Source organism: Coffea arabica, chromosome 7c, assembly GCF_036785885.1.
Source record: "Coffea arabica cultivar ET-39 chromosome 7c, Coffea Arabica ET-39 HiFi, whole genome shotgun sequence".
Lineage (NCBI taxonomy): Eukaryota > Viridiplantae > Streptophyta > Magnoliopsida > Gentianales > Rubiaceae > Coffea > Coffea arabica.
Genome location: NC_092322.1, coordinates 9,319,667 through 9,340,461, shown reverse-complemented (window position 1 = coordinate 9,340,461; position 20,795 = coordinate 9,319,667). Strand labels below are relative to the sequence as shown.

The 20,795-nt window shown below is 34.4% G+C and overlaps 2 protein-coding genes across 4 annotated transcripts; one reads left to right on the top strand and one right to left on the bottom strand.

Moving 5' to 3' along the window:
- The first annotated feature begins 9,028 nt into the window (after positions 1-9,028).
- Positions 9,029-15,604, top strand: LOC113698164 (transcription repressor KAN1-like). 2 transcript variants are annotated; one of them, XM_072056449.1, is made up of 6 exons: positions 9,029-10,537; positions 10,698-10,774; positions 11,411-11,456; positions 11,736-11,910; positions 15,052-15,148; positions 15,253-15,604. In XM_072056449.1, the coding sequence occupies exons 1-6, from the start codon at positions 9,598-9,600 to the stop codon at positions 15,364-15,366; spliced, it is 1,449 nt and encodes a 482-aa protein (XP_071912550.1). In that variant the 5' UTR covers positions 9,029-9,597; the 3' UTR covers positions 15,367-15,604. The 2 variants fall into 2 exon arrangements, with proteins under 2 accessions (XP_071912550.1, XP_027073674.1); XM_027217873.2 differs by having other exon boundaries at positions 15,049-15,148.
- A 1,391-nt stretch (positions 15,605-16,995) lies between these two features.
- On the bottom strand, positions 16,996-19,650 carry LOC140010476 (uncharacterized). Of its 2 annotated transcripts, XR_011817769.1 has the most exons (4): positions 19,233-19,650; positions 18,049-18,286; positions 17,622-17,758; positions 16,996-17,401 (listed from the first exon to the last, which is right to left on the bottom strand). XR_011817769.1 is itself a non-coding variant. In XM_072057655.1 (3 exons), exons 1-3 carry the CDS (start codon positions 19,539-19,541, stop codon positions 17,244-17,246), a joined length of 705 nt encoding a protein of 234 aa, XP_071913756.1. In that variant the 5' UTR covers positions 19,542-19,637; the 3' UTR covers positions 16,996-17,243. The 2 variants fall into 2 exon arrangements, 1 of the variants encoding a protein (XP_071913756.1); XM_072057655.1 differs by lacking the exon at positions 17,622-17,758 and having other exon boundaries at positions 19,233-19,637.
- Between the last annotated feature and the right edge of the window lie 1,145 nt (positions 19,651-20,795).

The following is a 20,795-nucleotide window of genomic DNA, read 5'->3' as shown; positions in this document are numbered from 1 at the left end:
CTCTTACGTTTTTAATTAGTAGTTATTCTTTTTCTGATTTTAAGTAATTTTGCGTTCGGTTTGTAGTTGTTAATCTGCCAACATTTTTCTACCTAATTTGGCCGAAAAAGCTAAAAAAAAAAAAAGGTTAAAAATCCAGTTAATTTCTGACGCAATCAAGTCAATATTGCATGCAAACGCTTCTTGCCTTTGGCCTAGAAATGCATATAGCAGTGTGGATTGGAAGGAAAATACTTCATAAAGTTTAGTTGTAGATCATACGGTATTGTGTTAGTACATGATCATTACGTAATAAGAAAATACGAATGTTAAAAACGATGTAATTAAAAGTTACATACCATTCTTAACCATTAAAATTTTCAAGCAGTGATGCAAATCAAATCAAATCAAATCAAATCGCGGTGAACGATTTTCGACAATTTGTTGATGAAATTTGCTTTTGTCAAAATAAAATCTCAAATCCATCCTTATCTTATCTCCTTATCCTTATATTCTAAACATTTAAGTCACGTGCTAGTACTCTTGATCACTAAAATTCTCTAGTCTATCCTCGTTCTATCTCCTTGTTACTATATTTTAGGTATTTTCACTCTTAAATATTGGAGACTTTTAACGAATATTTAACATCCTAATTGAGTGTTTTATACAAGTACCGAGAGAGAGAGAGAGAGAGAGGGAGAGAGTTTTAAACATGACTAAAGCTTTCAAAATTGTAATTTTTGTGACACCAATTGAGAGAGAGTTTTATATGGCTGTAACTTTCAAACTTACTTTATTTGTATAATGCTACTAGAATCTTATGTAATATCGTCCATCATCATTTTCTTACATCATTATATATTTCTACACCAACCTTATTTTGGGTTTTCCTCGCACGCCTCCTTACTTACGTCCTGTCCCCAAATGTCAAACGAAGGATTTAAATTCTAAATTTGGCAGTAGAAAAGATTCTATATTAACTATCTTTTCTTCGCACTCGTCTTACTTTTAATTATTAGACTTTTTTTTTTCGCCTTTTCCATACCCTTCATATTCCTAACTATTCTAGAGGATTCGAATTTTGAATATGACAGTGTAAAATATTTTATACCCACTGCTGGATATATCATATAATCGATTAACCTAACGATTTTCCTTGGGGAAGGAAAGCTAAAATGCGGAATATTACGCATATTTGATACTTCAGACAAAGCGTCCAATTACTGGACCCCACAGAGAATAAATATCACAGCAAAGTCCAGCCTTAGTATGATCTTAGTCATTAAATAGCTTTACTTTTTGGTTAAAATGCTCTCATGCTGTTCTTTCTGGTTGTCGGGAGAAATCATACACATACATAAAACAATATTTTTATGAATCAAATTGCTCGTGCCCTTGCATTAATTAATAATACAGGGCAAATTACATTTTACCCCCCCCATTGTGTAGTATTTTTGTACATAATCCTCCTATGATTTTAAAAATAATATATAATCCCATCATATTTTGGATTAAAGTGTCAAAGTAGGCATGGCCATGGTTCCACTTGGAACCGGAAACCGGACCGGAACCGAACCGTTTGGAACCGGACCAGAACCGGAACCAGAACCGTGGAACCAGAACCGTAGTAGAACCTTGGATAAAGGTTCCGGTTCTGGTTCTCTAAAAAATAGAACCAGAACCAGAACCGCCGGTTCCAGAACCGTTAAAAAATTTAAAAATAATTAATATAAAAAATAATAAAAGTAGAGGCATCATGATGACCTTGGTAGAGGCATCATGATGACCAAGGTCATCATGATGCCACCACAATTTTTGCTCTCAATTTTTGCTCTCGGGGGCTCCTCCTGACTTGCACAAAGGTCATCAGGCTCTCAACGGAAGAAAGAAACAAAGCAAAGGATAGAAAAAAAACAAGAAAGGTGGCTGCCTGCTAAATTTGACAAATTGGGGGTTAGGGTGAATTACAAGTTTACAACGTTACAATTCAACGTTGTAATTTTATCCAAATTTTCAATACAACGTTACAAATTTGGAACGTTACAATACAACGTTCCAAATTTTTAATTTCATTTTGTCCTATAAATAAGACTTGAAATTTTATTTTCTACTACACCAAAATCAATCTTCTCTCTTCCATCTCTAAACTACTCTCAATTTCTTCATCTATTATCTATTTATTATTTCGTACTTTGTAGAATAATAATAAAATTAAAATATGATATTTATTTTGTATTTATTTTTTTACATTTTATTTAAAATTTTAAATATATTGTTATATTCGTATTAAAATTGGTAAGGATAAGAAATTAAATAAAATTGTATATAACCATACGGAACCGGAACCGGAACCAGAACCAGAACCAGAACCATAAGGAATCGAAATCAGAACTATGCGGTTCTGGTTCTACCTTTTTGAAGAACCAGAACCGCCGGTTCTGGAACCAGAACCAGAACCATCTTATATGGTGCGGTTCTGGTTCTACCTCTTTGAAGAACCAGAACCGGCGGTTCTGGAACCAGAACCGTTGGTTCTGGAACCGTGGCCATGCCTATGTCAAAGTAACGAAAATGATCATTCATAACGGAACCTTTGAAAATGTCAAAATTACCCTTATTTAAAAATTAAAATGGTTGAAATGATCGAAATATATAAATATAATATACATGACGCACTAACCCAGTATTACTTTATATTTTACCATATAACCCCATTATGGTTTAATACCTTACCATATAACCTCTTTATGGTTTTTAAAATATACACATAACTGCCCTGTGATTAATAAATAATTTTCAACTTTACATAGGGGTATTTTTGATATTTTAACTGACTCCATTATGGATTGCAAATTTCGTTATTTTGACACTTTAATCCAAATCATGAGGGGATTATGTATAGTTTTTTAAACCATATGGAGGTTATGTATAAAAATACTAAACCATAAGGGGATAAAGTGTAATTTGCCCAATAATATAATAAAATAAAAGACAGCAAAGTATCACGAATTTCTTTTTGTTTTTAATTGAAGTGGACCACAATTACATGACAATTGGTTATGTATCTCGCAAATAATACATGAAATATGCACCTAAACTCGTGCTGTAGGTATACACCTGACATTGCTTTTATAGTGTACCTGAATGAATTAAGTACATATGTATTAAAAGTTAATTTTATATACACTATCAGTGTATATATTATTACGGTTGGATACGTGATATATATGTAAAATTTGATTGAATTTTAAATTTTATTAAGATTAATGTCATATATCTAATGGTAATAGTGTATACATTGATAATGTATGAAAGATTAATCCATCTACTAATACTCTTTACTCTTTATATTCAAGATATAGCTAACATTAAAAAAGTTCTTTGGTAAAAAGTACCTGTATTGTACAATGTGTGCACTAAACTTTTTAATTTAGCTGACCATAAAAAGGTGCAAATATTTAATTTTATAGTGTACGTAAATTATGATCTATCTTTAGTTTAGTAGCTAAAATTTAGATCTCAAAATTAAAAATCTTGAATTCAAATCTCCATTTTCCTTTTCCGCCCCTTAAATCACACAGTTACCCTACAAAAAACAAATATATGTATACGAAAATTTCTGCAAGAATTATGTGATTGGACGCTTTTATGCTTTTCTATTCAAAGTTTATTGCTAGGGACCCACTGAAAAATGGTTCAGCTGATGGGAATGGTATAGAATGGAGAACAGTACCAGTGTGGTTGGTAGTAAGCTATTCCACATCCTCTTTCGTGTATTGATACATTCTTTTCAGACTGGCAAGAATTAATTGGGACCATGTGGCATGGGAAAATCTCAAGCTCACATGAAGTCAAGAAGATAACAACAGTTCATGAACTCGAGAGGATAACAATAGTAGACATTAAGGTACGGTTATCCAATGAATGAGAAAGATTAAAATCCAATAATTTTCTTTTTCAAAATTCACAGAAGTGGTGTATTAACTAAGATGCCAACCTCAATGCCATTACTCATGCACGGCCTTGTTTGGAAAGCTAGTTTTCATCAAAAAAATTTTACGTTTTTTGTAAACACATTTTTTAATCACTTTTTTACTTCACATATATCAAATCGTTACAATACATTTCTTTTATAAAAACTCTAGAAAATTGCAATCCAAATAAGAATTTTTCGTCTAAATGGACACTAATCAACATGAACCTCGAGTGTTTAATTTTTTTTTTTCAAAAAAGTAAAGTTAGATTTAGGAAGGAATATTTAAAAGTAAGAGTACGATAAATGTGCGAATATATGTGTCGATCTGAATGGTAAAGTTCTTATAATTTTCATAGTATAACATCTATAATGCTACTAAAATTTTCATAAATAAATGTTAACGTTGCTTATGTTGTTACGCCTCGCACCAAAAAAGACAAAAAAAAAAAGCCAAAATTTTGTTGGTCTTTTATATAATCATCTTTACTTTATGGTAAGCCAATATAAGTCGTTGGATAATATTAACAAAACCGGTCCAGTGTCCAATTGATTTTGCAATCTACAAATCTTTTTTTGGCAAATTAGCCCTGGTGTATACATTCTCACCCCTATGAATTCCATCCCTTTTCCCTTTTTTTTTTTTTTTTTTGGTCTATTATATTAAGGTTATTGCAACAGCGGGGAACCAGAGAGGGAAAAACGAGTTTGTAACTAAGTTCATTTGATATTATAGATCTCTAAATATATATTTATATAACATACATTTATTCCATTTCATGCTAAATCATGGGTCAAATCATCCAAAGCCTCAATGGGTAATTGCCAATTCCAACCAAAAAATTAGCATAACATGACTCCCGGCCAGCTACAAATGCATGTACTCACAAAGCATAGTCGAATTATCAATGTTTCCACACGTTCAATTTCATTTCACTGTGTTCATGTGAGTAGATTCTAATAATCACAATCACATCTCTTGAAAAATTGAAATGTGCTAAGATCACACTGTAATAAGAATGTGGTGGTATCGTCCTACCCTCCCAATGTTGTGTCAACTCACAAATTGGGTCCAAAGGTTTGAAAAAGAAGTCGAAATTTTCATGCATGATTTATCTAGTGCCTTTTCCACGATGGTAGTACAATCCATTCCATTTACGTGGAGTGGGCAATGTCTTATTCACTAGGAGTCTAGGATAGCGATATACTAATTAAATTGCAACATGAGAATTGGAGTTTTCTTCAAGAACTGTGATTTTCGTTGCTCTAATTCTTTGATTCTTTCAACGACCCCGTATAGTCCTTTTCCTTGTATATACTAGGGGGAAAAGCGAGTTTAGTGCCTATAATTAAAGATGGTTAATAATTATTATTTGGCATTTTTCTAGTATAAGAATTGAAGTATGATAATTTTATTATGTGATATTAAATTAAAAAAAATCATAAGTTACATATTGTGTTAAAAAATATAATATGCAATAAAACATAATTATAAGATACGATCAACTACTTTGCATCTCCATCTAACCTAGTATAATAAAAGACCTATTTGTATCTGCTCATGCACTTTAGGGATATTAAAATTTGTTATTTAGTTTAAATTTGATCTTGCTATAAGGGCAATCTACCACATTATCTTGTCATATAAGTGAGATTTGAACAATTAGCATACTTGAAGAAATCATTGCTAGTAGAATTTCGGTTCTTGCAAGCCAAATTCTTGAATTTATATTGACTCTAAGGACATATATCATCACGAGGCCTTCACATTGAGCAAGCAATTAATTATAATTTATTGTATGATTTAGGACATATAGCAAAACATCTCCTTCTCGATAGGGGTTACAATAATGAAATATCAGTTTTGTGTTAGTTGCAAAGATATACAACAACTAACACGCTAATTTAGAGGAATAATTACCTCAAAAAATTACTAAAGCATCTCAATCCACTCAATTTAAGAAAAACAATTAAAAGTAATGAGGTACATGCTTTAGATTTGTAGCCAAATAACTTTAAGTAGATAGTTAAACATATTAGCAAATCAGATGAAGTGAAAAATTGTCTAAATGGAATAGTCAATAAAGTAACAAACGATTTGAAAATTATCCTAACTAATAGTTAAAACAACAAAAGAAGTAGATGTAATCTATAAATGGGAAAATTTATGATGATAAACTTATTTTAAACCATAAATAACAATTAACAAATGTGGTCTCTTCCTTATCAAGATTGTCTAACATGGGCAATTGAATTAAAATATTAAAAAATTATTACACATACAACTTGCAATATTACAGATTTTTTACAACCAAAAAGTAAATTGGTTAAAGAAAACATATCTATTGAAAAAGGTGTTGCAAAATAGGAAAGAAGAGTAGCTAATGTAACAACATCCGAATTAACAACGGCCAAGAAACCAAACTTCTCTACTATATAGTTTAAGGATATATTTTTTTTCCTTCTCTTTTTCTTTATGCACGGATCAATTTGGCATTGATCAATTTCTTCAATTATAGCTTCAAAAGTCTATTAAATTCACTGTTTCAAGAGTCAAAGACTTTTTCTTTTTATTTTTGTGCTAAATAGATAGATGTAGCTTGTCATAAGACAGATTGCTCAAAGCTTTACTGCACTTGCAGCAGGAGTTGCAACGTATGGAGCGTATACGATGCCCATATTGATTGTAGTAATAATGCTTAATTATTAAGCACTCGAATGTACTCCATGGACTTAAAATTAAAATTATACCAAACTTCAAGTCCAAAATTTAATTATACAGGTTAATGTATGAGTCGACTTTTTAATCAGCGTTATAAAAGTGAAATTACTTATGAGTAAATCTAAGTACCATAGAAGTTTTTAATTTTTTATTTCCTCATTCAGGTTTATATATGCTCCATGTTTTCCTTATCATCTAACTAAAGACAATTTCTAGAGATTCAAATTTCATATTTCAGTAGATCATGATAAAGGCTTTAGAAATGAGAATATGCCAACTTTTATTCCTTTTAACATTATGCGATTAATTATTAGTCCATCAAACTAATTAACCACATTACTTTTAATTAATAATTGTTTGCATCATTCGGCAATACCTTCGAGCAAAATGTTCAACATTCAATTGTCTATGCAAAAAGGCCGTCACATTGAGTGAGCATTATAATTCTTTTATACAACAGTAAGGAAAAATATCGAAATTATACAGATCGGTTTTGCAAGATCAAACATCGGTTACCAAGCATATGATAGAAGTTCTGATAGGACTGAGTACCATCACATGTTGGTCTGATGAGGCCTTAAATGGAAAGAGATGCCAGATTATTCGTTCGAAATTGGAAACAAATACGATATTGGATTTTTTGTGGGACGTGTTTGAATACGTTATTATTATTTGAAAACTTTTTTGCTCACATCACAGACACATTTTTCAATTTTCTTTTTATCTTTTCAATCACATCTTGATCTCACACGCATCGCATCACGAAAAATTTATTTTTGCAGGCAAATGTAAATCCATATATACGCAACATGCGCACAATTACATGTAGTATGAGGTTTGAAGCCAGAGACCTGGGGTGACTTTAGTTAGCCTTCTTGTGGAGTGTTACGCTACAGCAGAAAAGGTACTTGCGTGGACATGCATCAAGCTTGACACGGTAAATTACGTATGTTATAAGCATCAAGAACAATTAATGGAGGGAATTTTCCAAGTACACACATTTACAGAGGGTGTCTTTTCCAGAGTTCCGAACAAATTGAGAGTAATGAAACAATGTTTTTTTTTTTTCTGTGTCTAAATGAACGAACAGTATAGGATAAGTTACTCTCTTCCAGATTTGGTGCTTCCAAGACTTTTGTGATATAGAGTAACATCGAAGCAAGTGGGAGTAAAGACATATTCCGGTTTAAAAATTCAATGAAGCAAAGATGTTTGCAATGTCTAGTGAAGGGCATTAAAGCTCCAGAGAAATAATTACTACTTCCCAATATGTGGAGTTACAGAATGCCGACAATAAAGAAATCCGGTTTCACCCATTGATTCAGCCTAGGGTTTTGGAAACCTTAACAAAATTATAAGGCAGAGGGGATGGTGGTGGAGTCAATGAGGGGTTTAAATGCATGGGCATGTGAGGAGGACTTAATAAAAATCCCCATGATATGCCAGACAAAGTTGTTGAAAGATTAGAAGGGAATATTTGGGAGTATGAAAGGGAATTAGAAGGTGTATTTGTGGGTTTTTCTATGGATTTATGCACATGTTAATCCTATAAATACAAATACAATCTTTTTGTTATGTGGGCTCTCATGATCACTGAAGTCAATGGGACGACGGACGTCTATCCTATATACTACACATGTACTTTATCTGCACATATATATTTATATATACACACACACACACACACACCATGATCGAGATTAAAATATAATTACTAGCTACACCTACTAAACTAAACTAGAATTAATGTACACAAAATATAAAAAAAAAAAAAAAAAAGTTGCATGATCTAATGATGAGTACGTAGTCGTTTATATATATTACTAACATAACATAATAGTAGTATGTATTTAGGCTGCAACTCTGACCTGCCTTTTATAGCACAAAAAAAGAAGTAGAGTTCTTAATGTACTTTACCCACTGAAACGAACAATAGTAAAATGCAACATGTGTCCGTGTGTGAGATGGATAGAAATGAGAGAGAAGGAAGCGAAGACGGTGGGGGAAAAGGAATCAGCCTCTTTCCCTTTCACAAAAATTTAACCCGTCGACTACGGGGAAGGAAAGGAATAGTAGCTTGGGAAATCAACAAAAAGTGCCAATGTAACTTTTTTTTTTTTAATTTTTTTAAAAACTAATTTTTTATATTAGTAGTATTTTGTTTTCTTGTTCTGTTTGTGATTGTGTTTTTTGTTTTCTTGTTTGCTATACCTTGCTTTCTTTTCTGCTTGGTTTGACTAGAGAATAGAGATAGAGAGGAGACCTCCTTGTTCTTCTAGTGTCATTTTCCGAGATATACTCTCGAGGGAAGGAACCACCAATAGGTCCAATCCCCCCCCCCCCCCTCCCCCAGCCCCCCCTTCTTTCTCTCCCTTTACATTCATGCCTTTCTGGAATTCCTTCTTTCTCTTGTGTCTTTCCTTCATTCCATTCCCTCAAACCACAGCATAGTTAAGACTTCAGACAAGACACGCCCAAAGAAAAACCCCCCATCTCTCTCTCTATCTCTCCCAAAGAGGATACAAAAAACTTGTTAAAACTCAAAAAGAGTCGCTAGCTTCCACTTTTTTGTACTAGTTGTAGTTCTCTTCTCTTTTCTTCTTGTAGCTTTGAAAGCATATAGAGCAAGATCTTCTTTTATGGCTTTACAATCTCCATGGGAATTTGCTGCCTGCCTGGTATAAATCCCCCAAGAAGCAAAGTTAACTAGTGGTTCTTGTTTTACTTTCTTTTCTTTCTTTAATGTCTTTATGAACTTTTTCTTGTGTGTGCTATAGCACTAATGCTCTACTACTCTTGTTTCCTCGTATAAATTTTGGGTTTTGGATTCTCCAATAAAGAAAAGAAAAGCAACCATTTCTTGGCAGAGGAGTAAGAGGTACTATAGCCAGGAGAAAATAGAACCAAGAAAAAAAAAATAAGTATGCCTTTTGAACAATCTTCAAAACCAGGACCTGATCTTTCTCTCCACATTAGTCCTCCTTGTAGTTCCTCTTCACAAATTTGCAACAGTATCGATGAAATAAATCCCCTCAGCAGCTGTTTCGATCTCGATAGTACCAGAAGAGAAGTACAAGTACAAAAATCCAACACCACGGTTCAAGCATACACCGAGCTTTCCTTGGCGCATCCAGCAGCAAATTCACTCACTGATGAGAGCCACCAAAACCACCACCGGTATAGAAGCTTTGCAGGTGGAGGAACTCATCATCTTCACCATGAAGACCAACCTCAAAACCCTTACAACCAAACGGCACCAAACATAAGTATTTATCAGCAACCAAATAGCCAGCAGCAGATGAATCACATCAATCATGGGGTTTCATTGCTAGATGTTTCAGATGGATTAAGGCCAATAAAGGGTATCCCGGTTTATAACCACAACCGTTCATTTCCTTTCTTGCCTTTAGACCATCATACAAGAGAGGTTAAGGATCCAAAGATGGGCTTCTATTCAATGGCCAATTATCCCTCTTGGTCATCCTCACTATCACAATCATCATCAGCTTCGGTGGTTAATCAGTCGTCTTCACCTTATTTCAATGGTGGTTTGGATCATTTATCGATCTTGAACGCTGCCGGGGGACCTAATGCAGCAGCTTCCTCGGCTTATCATCGACTACATCAACCTAGTGGGGCTTCTTCAAGGTTTAATGGGCTCGGGCTCTCATCATCCTATCAGCTGCACCATCATCATAATCAGTATGGATTAGGAGCTTCAGATGCTTCCCATGGGATGATGAGATCAAGATTTCTACCCAAACTTCCGGCAAAAAGGAGCATGAGAGCACCAAGAATGAGATGGACAAGTACACTTCATGCCCGGTTTGTTCATGCTGTTGAGCTTCTTGGTGGCCATGAAAGTATATTTTCGTCCAATTTCCTAACTTTTACATTATCAACTCTTTCCTTTCTTCTTAAAATAGTTTAGCTTTCTCCTATCAATTTTTTCAGCCCAGAAGTCTTGATTATTTTTAAGGATGCATAAAAATTTGATCTTTGATTGATTCTGATAATATTCAGGGGCTACTCCAAAGTCAGTTCTCGAGCTAATGGATGTGAAAGATCTTACTCTAGCTCATGTCAAGAGCCATTTGCAGGTACAACAAAATGAAAATTATTTTTAGATAAACAAAAAGGAAAAAAAAAAATCTCAGGCTCACTTCAAAATCACTCTTTTTCTTTGTCTCTCTCTTTCTCTCTCGTGGATGTTTCTCTCTCTGGGGTTTATGATGTCTGTTTTGGTCTCCGTCTGTCCCTCCGGCACAATAGCCGATGAATGCAGTAATGAATGACTAAATGAATGAATTAAAGCAGGAAAAGGAGAGAGAAGTTTTAGTCTTCTGAGTTCTGACCTTCTTTCTGAGGACCAGACACAACCAAGAAAGAAAGAGAGAGAAGTATTATAGTAGTTCTGCATAGAATAGAATGATAACAGACAAAAGTAAGTCATCATTTTTCAATTATACACAGCTCATTACTACCTTATCAAACATCAACCTCGTGATTAATGATGAAACCAAGACATGACCAGAAAGAATTCCCAGAACAACCGGAAACCAACCCCCCCCCCCCCACCCACCCAAAACAAAAAAAAAGTAGCACCTGTTGAATGAGTGTAGTTAGAGCATTCAAGGAAAAAACAAAAAAGAAGAGAGATTGTAAAAAAGAAAAGTTTAATTGTTTTTATACTTGGTCTTAAATTTGTCTTAATCCATCACTGTTTTCCAATGCAGATGTATCGAACTGTTAAAACCACTGACAAACCTGCAGCTTCCTCAGGTAATTCGTATTGCTTGGCTTAGCATTTCTCTCTTTTTTTTTTTTTATCATAGCAGCATTTATTCTTCTGATTATTTATGGTACTGGATAGATTTACGCCATCTGCTGTACAAGTTGTACATTAAGGCCAGACAATATTGATTTCAAAGATGCATGTATCTATGTCCATCCAATATTTGAAATCCGCCCATGTATGCAAGTTTTTGTCCTTGTTTTCGTTATCTGCATGCACTGTATAAAGCATTAATATTCATTGACGTTTTCAACATTTTCTTGCAGGTCAGTCAGACGGATCAGGTGATGAAGATCTCTCTACAATCGGCAGTGGCGCCGGTGGTGATCGTTCCAGTTTACGCCGTTTCATTGATCAAAGAGGACCATCTGATGGATCAATATTACAACAAGAATCCGAATATCCTTCTACTACAACTACTTTATGGAGTAACTCCTCAAGGTATTTACATAGCATCACCAATAAATTAAATTTTTTTGATGATTTGGTGAAGTTTTGGGATTATATGGAAATGTTTATACTTTTTTATGAGAAAATCTCTGTTAAATGCCAAAGTAGAGCTTTAAAATAATGAATGGCAGTATATATGAACTGATGGCATTTGTTTCCTTTTTCTTTTGCATGGTACCTGAAACTTAGAAATGCAAACCCACGTCCGCCATTTTTGAAGAATAAAAGGATTCCTGTGGCAGCTTTTGCTTTTTTGTTCTGTTTTGTTTTTTCTTTCCCTTCTTTTATTTTTTAATTATATACTGATGGGGTTAAGTCTGTCTGTGTTTCCGTTCTTTATGATCTCGGTGTTTGAGAGATTTTCACCTGAGATTACATATGTAGCTTTTTCATAGAGGCATTTGGAAAAGGTAGAAAGATAATCAAAGGTGTTAAACAAGATAAGGAAAGCAACTACTGCTTCCCTATCTCTTCTTTTTCTCCTTGGAATTATTTGTTCACACTGTTATGACTATTTTAATTTTTTAAACCCTTTTCTTTAATTCTCTTCACGAGGACATTGCATATAGGAACAAGAAAGGACCAGTGTCTTGACTTAAGTGCTCTCCTTTTCTCAAAGTATTATTTAACTAATGTTGGAGGGTGTCTGGTGCATTTCTTCTGAATCTTTGTACTACGTACATAACAGGCATTGCCATGTATATAGCAGCTTCTACTGAGAGAGCTGCTACTGATGAAGTCCTTGGCCTTACTTTGACTCCATTTTCTCTTCTGCCAAAACTTTTTTTTTTTTTTGGTGTTACCATGATTAGTCAGTTCATTGTTCTCGTTTGCTTGCATTCAGATGGTTTATTTCATCATATGACCCTCCAAATTACGTGCTAATTGATTTGGAAATTTCGATGTTCAATATGCCTTCAACAATTACTTTTTAAAGACACTTTTTTATTTTTTGGGTAGAAAACCACCAGAAGTTGTTTGTGATGTGCATGGACTTTTACTTTTTATATCATGTTGTCTTATTGCCATTATGATTAGTACGACGACTATTAGTATGATTGTTGTTACTATAAAATTGTCATTGATATCTTACTTAAACCAAGCTTTTCGTGGATTTTTTTGTTGGAATTGAAGAACTGATGATCTCTCAATCTCGTTGCTGTATGCATTTGTCAAGTGCCCTTCTTCTTTGTTTTTACTTGAATTCATAATGTGAAAACCTTCTTAGGTTCACCAATTTCTGTCCCTTATTGTCAAGGAGTTCACTTTTTCTTTCCGTAAAACTTCGTAGACTTAGCTTATTTTTGGTAGAGGTTGATAAAAGTTAATGCTAAAGAATGTTCAAAAAGAGGAGACAATTAGTTGGTTGATTAAACATGTGGTCTTGACTGTATGAAGAGAGTTTGGATCCAACTTCTTTTGGGAGCTTAGAAGTTAGGACACAAGTGCCTCAAATTAACTTCAGGTATCAATAAGGTTTCTTCCAAGCTCATGTACAATACAATAAAGCAGTTCATGTAAATTCACGTCTGCCAAAGACTAGGGTTGCTTTAAAACCCAAAGATAAATAAAAGGCACGTTTATGGCCTTCATTTCAGACCTGTGGATGGATGGTTTAGCCTGGGTATAGTTATTCTTTTTATTATTTTCTTTGTCTTGTTTGTGGATGGTTTCTTGTATCATGCTCACGAAAAATGAAATAGATTAAAAACATTTCGAATAGAGTTTCCATCTGAATATATAAATAGTTATGAAGTTTACAACTTTTGGAGCCCTAATTAAGTAAGAGTCAAGAATAAGACGAAGAAAATGACTTCTGTTGTACTGATTTTGTGATTGCTGCTTTGATATGGCCTATGGAGGACTCCCTTGATTTCGATGTTTCATCAAGAGCCAACTAATTGTATATTTTCAAAAAAAAACAAAAAAATGAAATTCGAAGGAATATAATAGCAAAATTTCTGTCTCCACAGGTCATTTCTCTCCTAATAGGCTTCCGAATAAAACCTCTTGTTTATCAAAAAGGAAAAATGAATACCACTTCTTGTAGTTTGTTATTGGATTCTAATCTAATTTGTCCATCCATGTAACATGAAAAGTCCTGCATGCCTGCGTGGTTCTTGCATTATGTTTTCCTCAAGACAGATAGTTCCTGCATTTATTTTTAACTCATTGAACGAATATGAAGTCTTAAAATTTGAAATGGATGAATTATTCATTGGCAGACAGTCCAAACTGTACGATCCTTTATTTGCTTTATAGTCCAAACTGCCCAGAGCGCTGTCTCTTCTACTTATGAAATAAAAGGCCTCAAAATGGCCTAAACTATTGTGCCAAGATATAGATCCTTATCGATTTTATGTACTTGTAGAACACATTATTACCTTTGAATGACTTTAACATCTTCATATGTGTGAACTCCAAAATAAAGCAGTAACTATTGGTGTCTTTTCATGCAAACTCACATTTGAATGTTGACTAGGTTCTACATAGCTTTTTCAGGTGGTTCAGGATCGCCAAAGTATAGAAATTGTTGCATAGAAAAAAAAAATTCATCGAACAAGTATATATATATATATAGTTATGTAATATTGTATTAGGATCATGGGAATTCTCAGTTGCTAGCCTCTCGATTGAGTTCCTAAACAGTAGGTCCAATATAGCTGCCTATCTGGGGTCGATTGCTTGAGCTTCTATTCTAAAGAGCTGGAAAATTTATGATGATCGCAAACATCAAAACCTATCTTTTTAAAGCTTTTCCATTGTTAATTTCCTTTTTGGCTTAGAAGAGCGGGGTGAAAGGTTGAACTATATAGTAACTCAAACTTTAAGCACTTCCAGTTTCTTGTCGGTCAATGACAACAAGATTATAGGTTATCCTGCCAACTGACATAGAAATTTAAGTATCATTCTACATTTGTTAGTACTTTTCTGAATACGATGGAATTTAAGTGGCTAATTCACTTGTCTAAGCATTCTATTTTTTTTTGTTGTTGTTGCAATTTAGCATGTACGTCTAATTAAGCTACCAAATTCAAACACAAATAAGGGTTCGGCAGCCCTTACCCCGAGTATACATGCCTACTTGTTCTCCAATTTGACTCGATACATATTCTTTTGAAATTTCAGCAGCAGAGAGGGGTGGATGCAAAGTACCACCGGTGATCTAAATGGGGTCAGACATTCCTCATCCATGCCATTGGAACAAAGATCAGGACACCATATAGAGGTATGTGACTCTTCCTAAATTTAATTCATAAAGAATGATCGGTTACAACATAAACGTCTCAAAACTCATGCAGAATCTTGATAGTATTATGGAAAATGATGCAGGAATGTGATTCTTCTCGGCCGAATAGCTATCTAATTCCCAGTCTTGAACGTAAAAATCCGAGCTTGGAGTTCACTTTAGGCAGACCAGATTGGGTTGAAAAAGAGCTTGCATGATCGTATAATTAGGATATCCCCATGATGATTCTGCTATCTTTTTTGCCGGATTTTCTTTTTGTGAATCAAATGAAGGCGTAATATATAAAGACATACTCCTGAGAGAAAGAATTAAATTAGCCCTTCTCCTTTTTTCTTTTTTCTTTTTTGTGCTTTTGGGTAATGTGTAAATTGGCCCTTCCAACTTCTGCATGCATGCTATCTTTTTCAAAATTGACGTGGCCATCATTTTTTTCCCCTTTTCCTGTCTTAATTATGACTAGTTCCTTTTTCTTCCTTTCTCCTTCACCCCAGTTGAGTTGATTATTAAGCCAGTCATGGCTCTTTTTTTTTTTCCTATGTTCAGACGATACTGATTATCCTGAAGTATAAGCATTTCGATCCCTCCTTAATTATAATGCATTGAACGTCAAAGATTCAAAAAATTTGAGTGTCATATTTCACACGAGCAAAAGTGCTGAATTGTAGGGGAAGATAAGAGGAGAAAGTTGACGGTTAGAGTGTAAATTCTTATTTTGTTATCTAAAACTCGCCAATTCTCCAAAAAAAAAAAAAAAAAAGTGCTGAACTTGTTGAGAGCAACCAAGGTCTAAATTCCACTCAAGAAATGCAAAAAAAAGAATTAGTTGACCAAGATTGAAAATTCATTTCTTCTGAAATTTTCAGCTGGTCCTAATTGATTTTCATTCATTAAGGATTGCATCAGCTTATGCAAACCAAAAACTATAAATTCTTAATTACGTGAACCACAAGAAAATGAATGTTTGTTTGTGTAGTAAAGGGAACGAAAGAGAGATATTCCCTTCGGTAAGAGTTATGAATGAATATCTAATGTAATCAATATGAGAAATTATTGCCTATCAATAAAAGATGTAAGCAACTATACCTAAAGAAAATGACACCTTGTGAATACAATAATGTAAACATGCATTTTTTTCAAGTAAAAAGTCCAAGGTAACAACTTGCAAATTTGGGTTTCAAATTTTTTTTTTGTTCAATATAATCGTTTTATTTGCTTTCTTGGAACTTGATGATGCTTCTTGAAATAAATTTAACTTGGTCCTAAGTTTTCTTTCTCTTCTAATCTTTTTATTTTATATGCGAGCAAACATGTAGCAGATTGTGATCTTGATTGTATAACTAGTTACTTATAAATTATTTTAAATTTTTCAAAAAAAAAAAAAAAACTTGTTACACATCCAAACATAACTACTTTTTTTATTTTTATTTTCCAAGAGCTGTTCATTATATAACCAAAATTTCATACAATTAATTATGAGAGAAATTAGAATCAAATTCAATTATTAGAAAAAGGTGTGGGGTTTGGTCCAATGTTAGAGCACAGCTCGTTTTATTTTCTTATTACTGGCATCTAATAGGTACTTCGTGGGCTGGCCCAATCAACATTGAATACGGATTTTGGATTGTTTCGCATCCTCTTCTTGCTTTGTCCAGTAACGAAACTGATGAGAGTCGGAAACTGGACCCGTCAAAGTACAGCCTCCATGGGCCTTAATCACCCATTCAGAGACAAAACCCAACAGTTCTGATGAAAAGAACTCCTTTCACGTCCGTCTCAGACCGACAGCACTTTTTCGTCAAGAAATAAGAATACCATACAAGAAGAAATTTTACAAGCAAAAACCATTTCTACCGCATCATTCTCCTGCATACTATCAAAATATGCACAAAAGAGAGTGTACTCGTACAAAGTACCACGCAGAGATGCGAGATATTTTTCCCATTTCTTCCTTTACACAAAAAGCAAAAATCCTCCAAGCAACAATCTCATACTTTCCACAAAGCTACGCGATCAAACATGTATTATCTACTACAGCATGCAACAGTGTAGACAACACGAGCTCGACCCCAGCCCATCAATCTGCTAACTTGTTTGATTGTGAGTCATGCTGGCGTGCAGCTCTAGCAGAAGAATATGCTGAGACCACGGACCCCGTCACATTCAAGGATTGCTTTGCTAGACCTACTCCCTTCTGTGTTGCCACCCATATGGTCCAAAAGAATCCGATCCAGGCTGATGAGAAAAGAAAAAATGAAAGCTCAAAGAACCATAAATAACTATTAAGTTTCACTTAGGCTAACTGCAGAATCCCTAGTTGCCTATTTCATTCATGGATCTCCGAGCCAAACCAGATGAGTGGTTATTTTAAGCACAAAACCAGTTTACGTAAATGACACGAGCAGAAAACCATACTGTTAAGCTGTTAGTCATTGGACAATAGAACAGGAAGAACCTTTGAGGACTTGAAGAAAATATCAGAGCGGATGGGATGCATGGTCTTTCCTGATAATGCTAATAGATCAGCCAACCTGGTCAAAAACTACCATGCAACTTAACAGAAGACCTTGTCAAGGAAGGACATCTGGGCACCTGTATATACGCATATAACCACAATGCAGTAGGACACTTTAAGTACAGGCAAAGAGATTAATGCCAATAAGAAGTACTATTAAACGAGGATAAGCACAAGCAGCTCAAACTGAGAGAAGCTCTAAAAGCTGAAATGAATACATGAGCACCAAAAACATATGCTAAGCACCAGTTACCCTGTTGGATCTAAGCTTACAAAAGAAAAAAAGTAAGCTCAGTGAATGTGTCCATTTGACAGCCAAAGTGGGAGGAGAAAGAAGGGAGAATGAGACTTGAATTAAAAGGTCTACCTGCGGTAACAAGAACAGCAATAATTGCAGAAATAGTTGTTGCAGAAATAGCAAACACAGCAACGGACAATGCACCAATATAGATGGCTGTAAGAGAAGCAAAGAAGATAGCCAAGAATCCTCCAGCTGCTGCTAATGACATGAGAAGAGATATCACAATTGCATTTAGAGTTGCAGCAACAAAGAACAACATGAAAACTAGAAGTCCTGTCAGAGCCAGAAGAGCAATTGTTCCAACCTGCAGCAATCACCAGCAGCAAAAGAGATATCAATAATGGCGTGCTGGAATTTCCAACTCAATAACATACAGCTTGAAGCATCAATTCAACAGTGATGAAGATCAACTCTTTTTTCATAAAAATGCTGCAGACACAATTTTTCGCGTTTACAAATTGACCAACCATGACTTCAAGTCTCCACTGCCCCATCATTTCAATCAAAAGGACAGTTTTACAAATCATTGTTCTTCCTGAACAGAACACATCCCCAAATATGAAACAGTAAGGTAAACTCAGAGTATTAATCTCATCCTGTAACTTCAAGCATCCAAAATTGGTATTGTGATGCAAACCAAATGCCTTTGTCTTACTTCGATCACGCTTTGTAAACTAGCAATATACTGCGGGAAAAAAGGGGGAAAAGAACTGGCTGTGTATTCAGTATTTTAATATAAGTACAAAATCATCTTAGTTGGATACAGTAGAACTTGGTTGGTTAAAATAGTACCGCAACTCTGTAAGATCCCCAATAATTACACCTTTAAAGTAGTTTAAGTTGATACGAACAATCATGACCCACTCAAGCCTACAACATTGCCTTACGTGGGCTTTGACAGACAGAAATTGAGAACAAAGATCAACTTCTGGAAGATTCTAATCAAGCATGCAAAATTTCTACTTTGCAATAAGTAATGGTTAAAAACTATCCTTAATTTTTGGATAATAGGAAACCTTCACCAAAAAAAGTACAAAAGATAAACAAGAACAAAAGTAAATTTATTCAGTATATTCATGTTTGAAAGCATTTCTCGTGCCAAATTTATTTTCCTCAGCTACACTGAAGGCAAAGAATCAAGCAAAAAAGAGAAAAATTAAAGCAAAGTAAAATTAACAGTATAATACCCGGAAAACAAAAGAAACAAAGAAGAAGAAGAAAAGTCGATCTGGGGTGGAGTAATTTCTTACGGAAACAACGAGAAGGGCTCGGAGAGGGGAGCCACGGCGAGTCCAGAGGAGGACATGACGAGCTGTATTCGTAGTAGCAAGGCGAAGCTGAGGAACATTTTCGGAGAGAGCAGCTTTGGTCCGGCGAAGCAGAGGAGCAGAAGCTGAGCTTGGAAAGAACATCGCAGCAATCAAACGGTTGAAAACTATGTAAAGAGGGATCTCTTCTTCTTGTTGAGAAGTCCGCTTGGCATAGAAATCCTTCTTGTCTTCACTGTCTCCAACAACCTCGACATTGACGCCCTTAGAATTCTCCGCCGCCCCCTCCATCTCTGGTCACGATTCACAATTTTGTTTTCTAGTGTTTTCTAGTGTGTGTGTGTGTTGAGCGGATGGTTGGTTGCGTCAGTAGATCTATCAATCGAGGAAACGGGTGCTTGAATCAGTACATCATTCAATATATTTAAAAATATTATATTTCATAATTTTGAATGTAAGATGCGTTGTATAAATATTAATAAACTATCTCATAGTGGATGCTCATTAAAGTTAATTTATTATAGAATAATTAATTCTTTTAAGAATTAGTAAAATCTAAATTTAATTAGTAATTCACATACTTTCAAATGTAAAATTTTATTTATATTTTGTATAATTATCTAATTTGTTTAGAAGTTAACAAAATATTTGTATTCAAAATGAATAATGTAATATGTTAATTTTAAAATCCATTTCGTTATCTATAGTGTCTGGGAAAGTAATAAGTTTTATTAAAATATTTCAAATACATTTGTTTTATAGAAATTTTAAAAAATAAAGAAAGGGTTGACTGAAAAGTTCATATAAAGTGAAAATGATCATCAGCTGACATGAGCTGATGGCCTCGTAGTGAGTGTACTCTATATACAGGCACAAGCTCCCAAGTTCGAACCATTTACAAAACCGCCGATTGGGCTCTTGGTTCAATTTGATTGAATTATTAGTTCACTGACAAGTCAATACACATCTATTTTGATAAAATTAAAGACCCAACTAATTGACCAGTTTATCGGGTTAATTGGTTGACCGTCAAATCAGGCCGGTTTAATAACTGTGGCAATAGTTAGTATCAACTCTGGGTGGCCAGGTGGGATTTTTTCTTCTGCTATCCCTAATCCCTACATCCGCTGTGCGCCGTTGCCCCCCACTTGTCACCTGAAGCTAGAAAAAATTTAAATAAATAGCACGTAACAAATTAAATAAATAAGACATTTGATATACATATATAAATGATACTAAATTATCACTGAAACAATAATACTGAAAATATCATGTAAAACACGAGTTCTTTAATACTTTGAGACGTAATCTATTCTGCTCTTTCTTTCCTTTATTTTTTTTCCTTTGGATGGAATGGAAATTGTAATTTAATGTGACTTACCTATTAATTTGGTTGACAAATCACATTATTTGAGCAATATTCACAATTAATCTACGAGGTTCTCGTTCAAAGACTCAAGGCATTCATTTTCTGGTCAAATGGCCGAGATTAAGGTGGTCTTGCCGGCAAGTCCAGGAGCTTGTTGGGAGTTGGATGGTATTGAG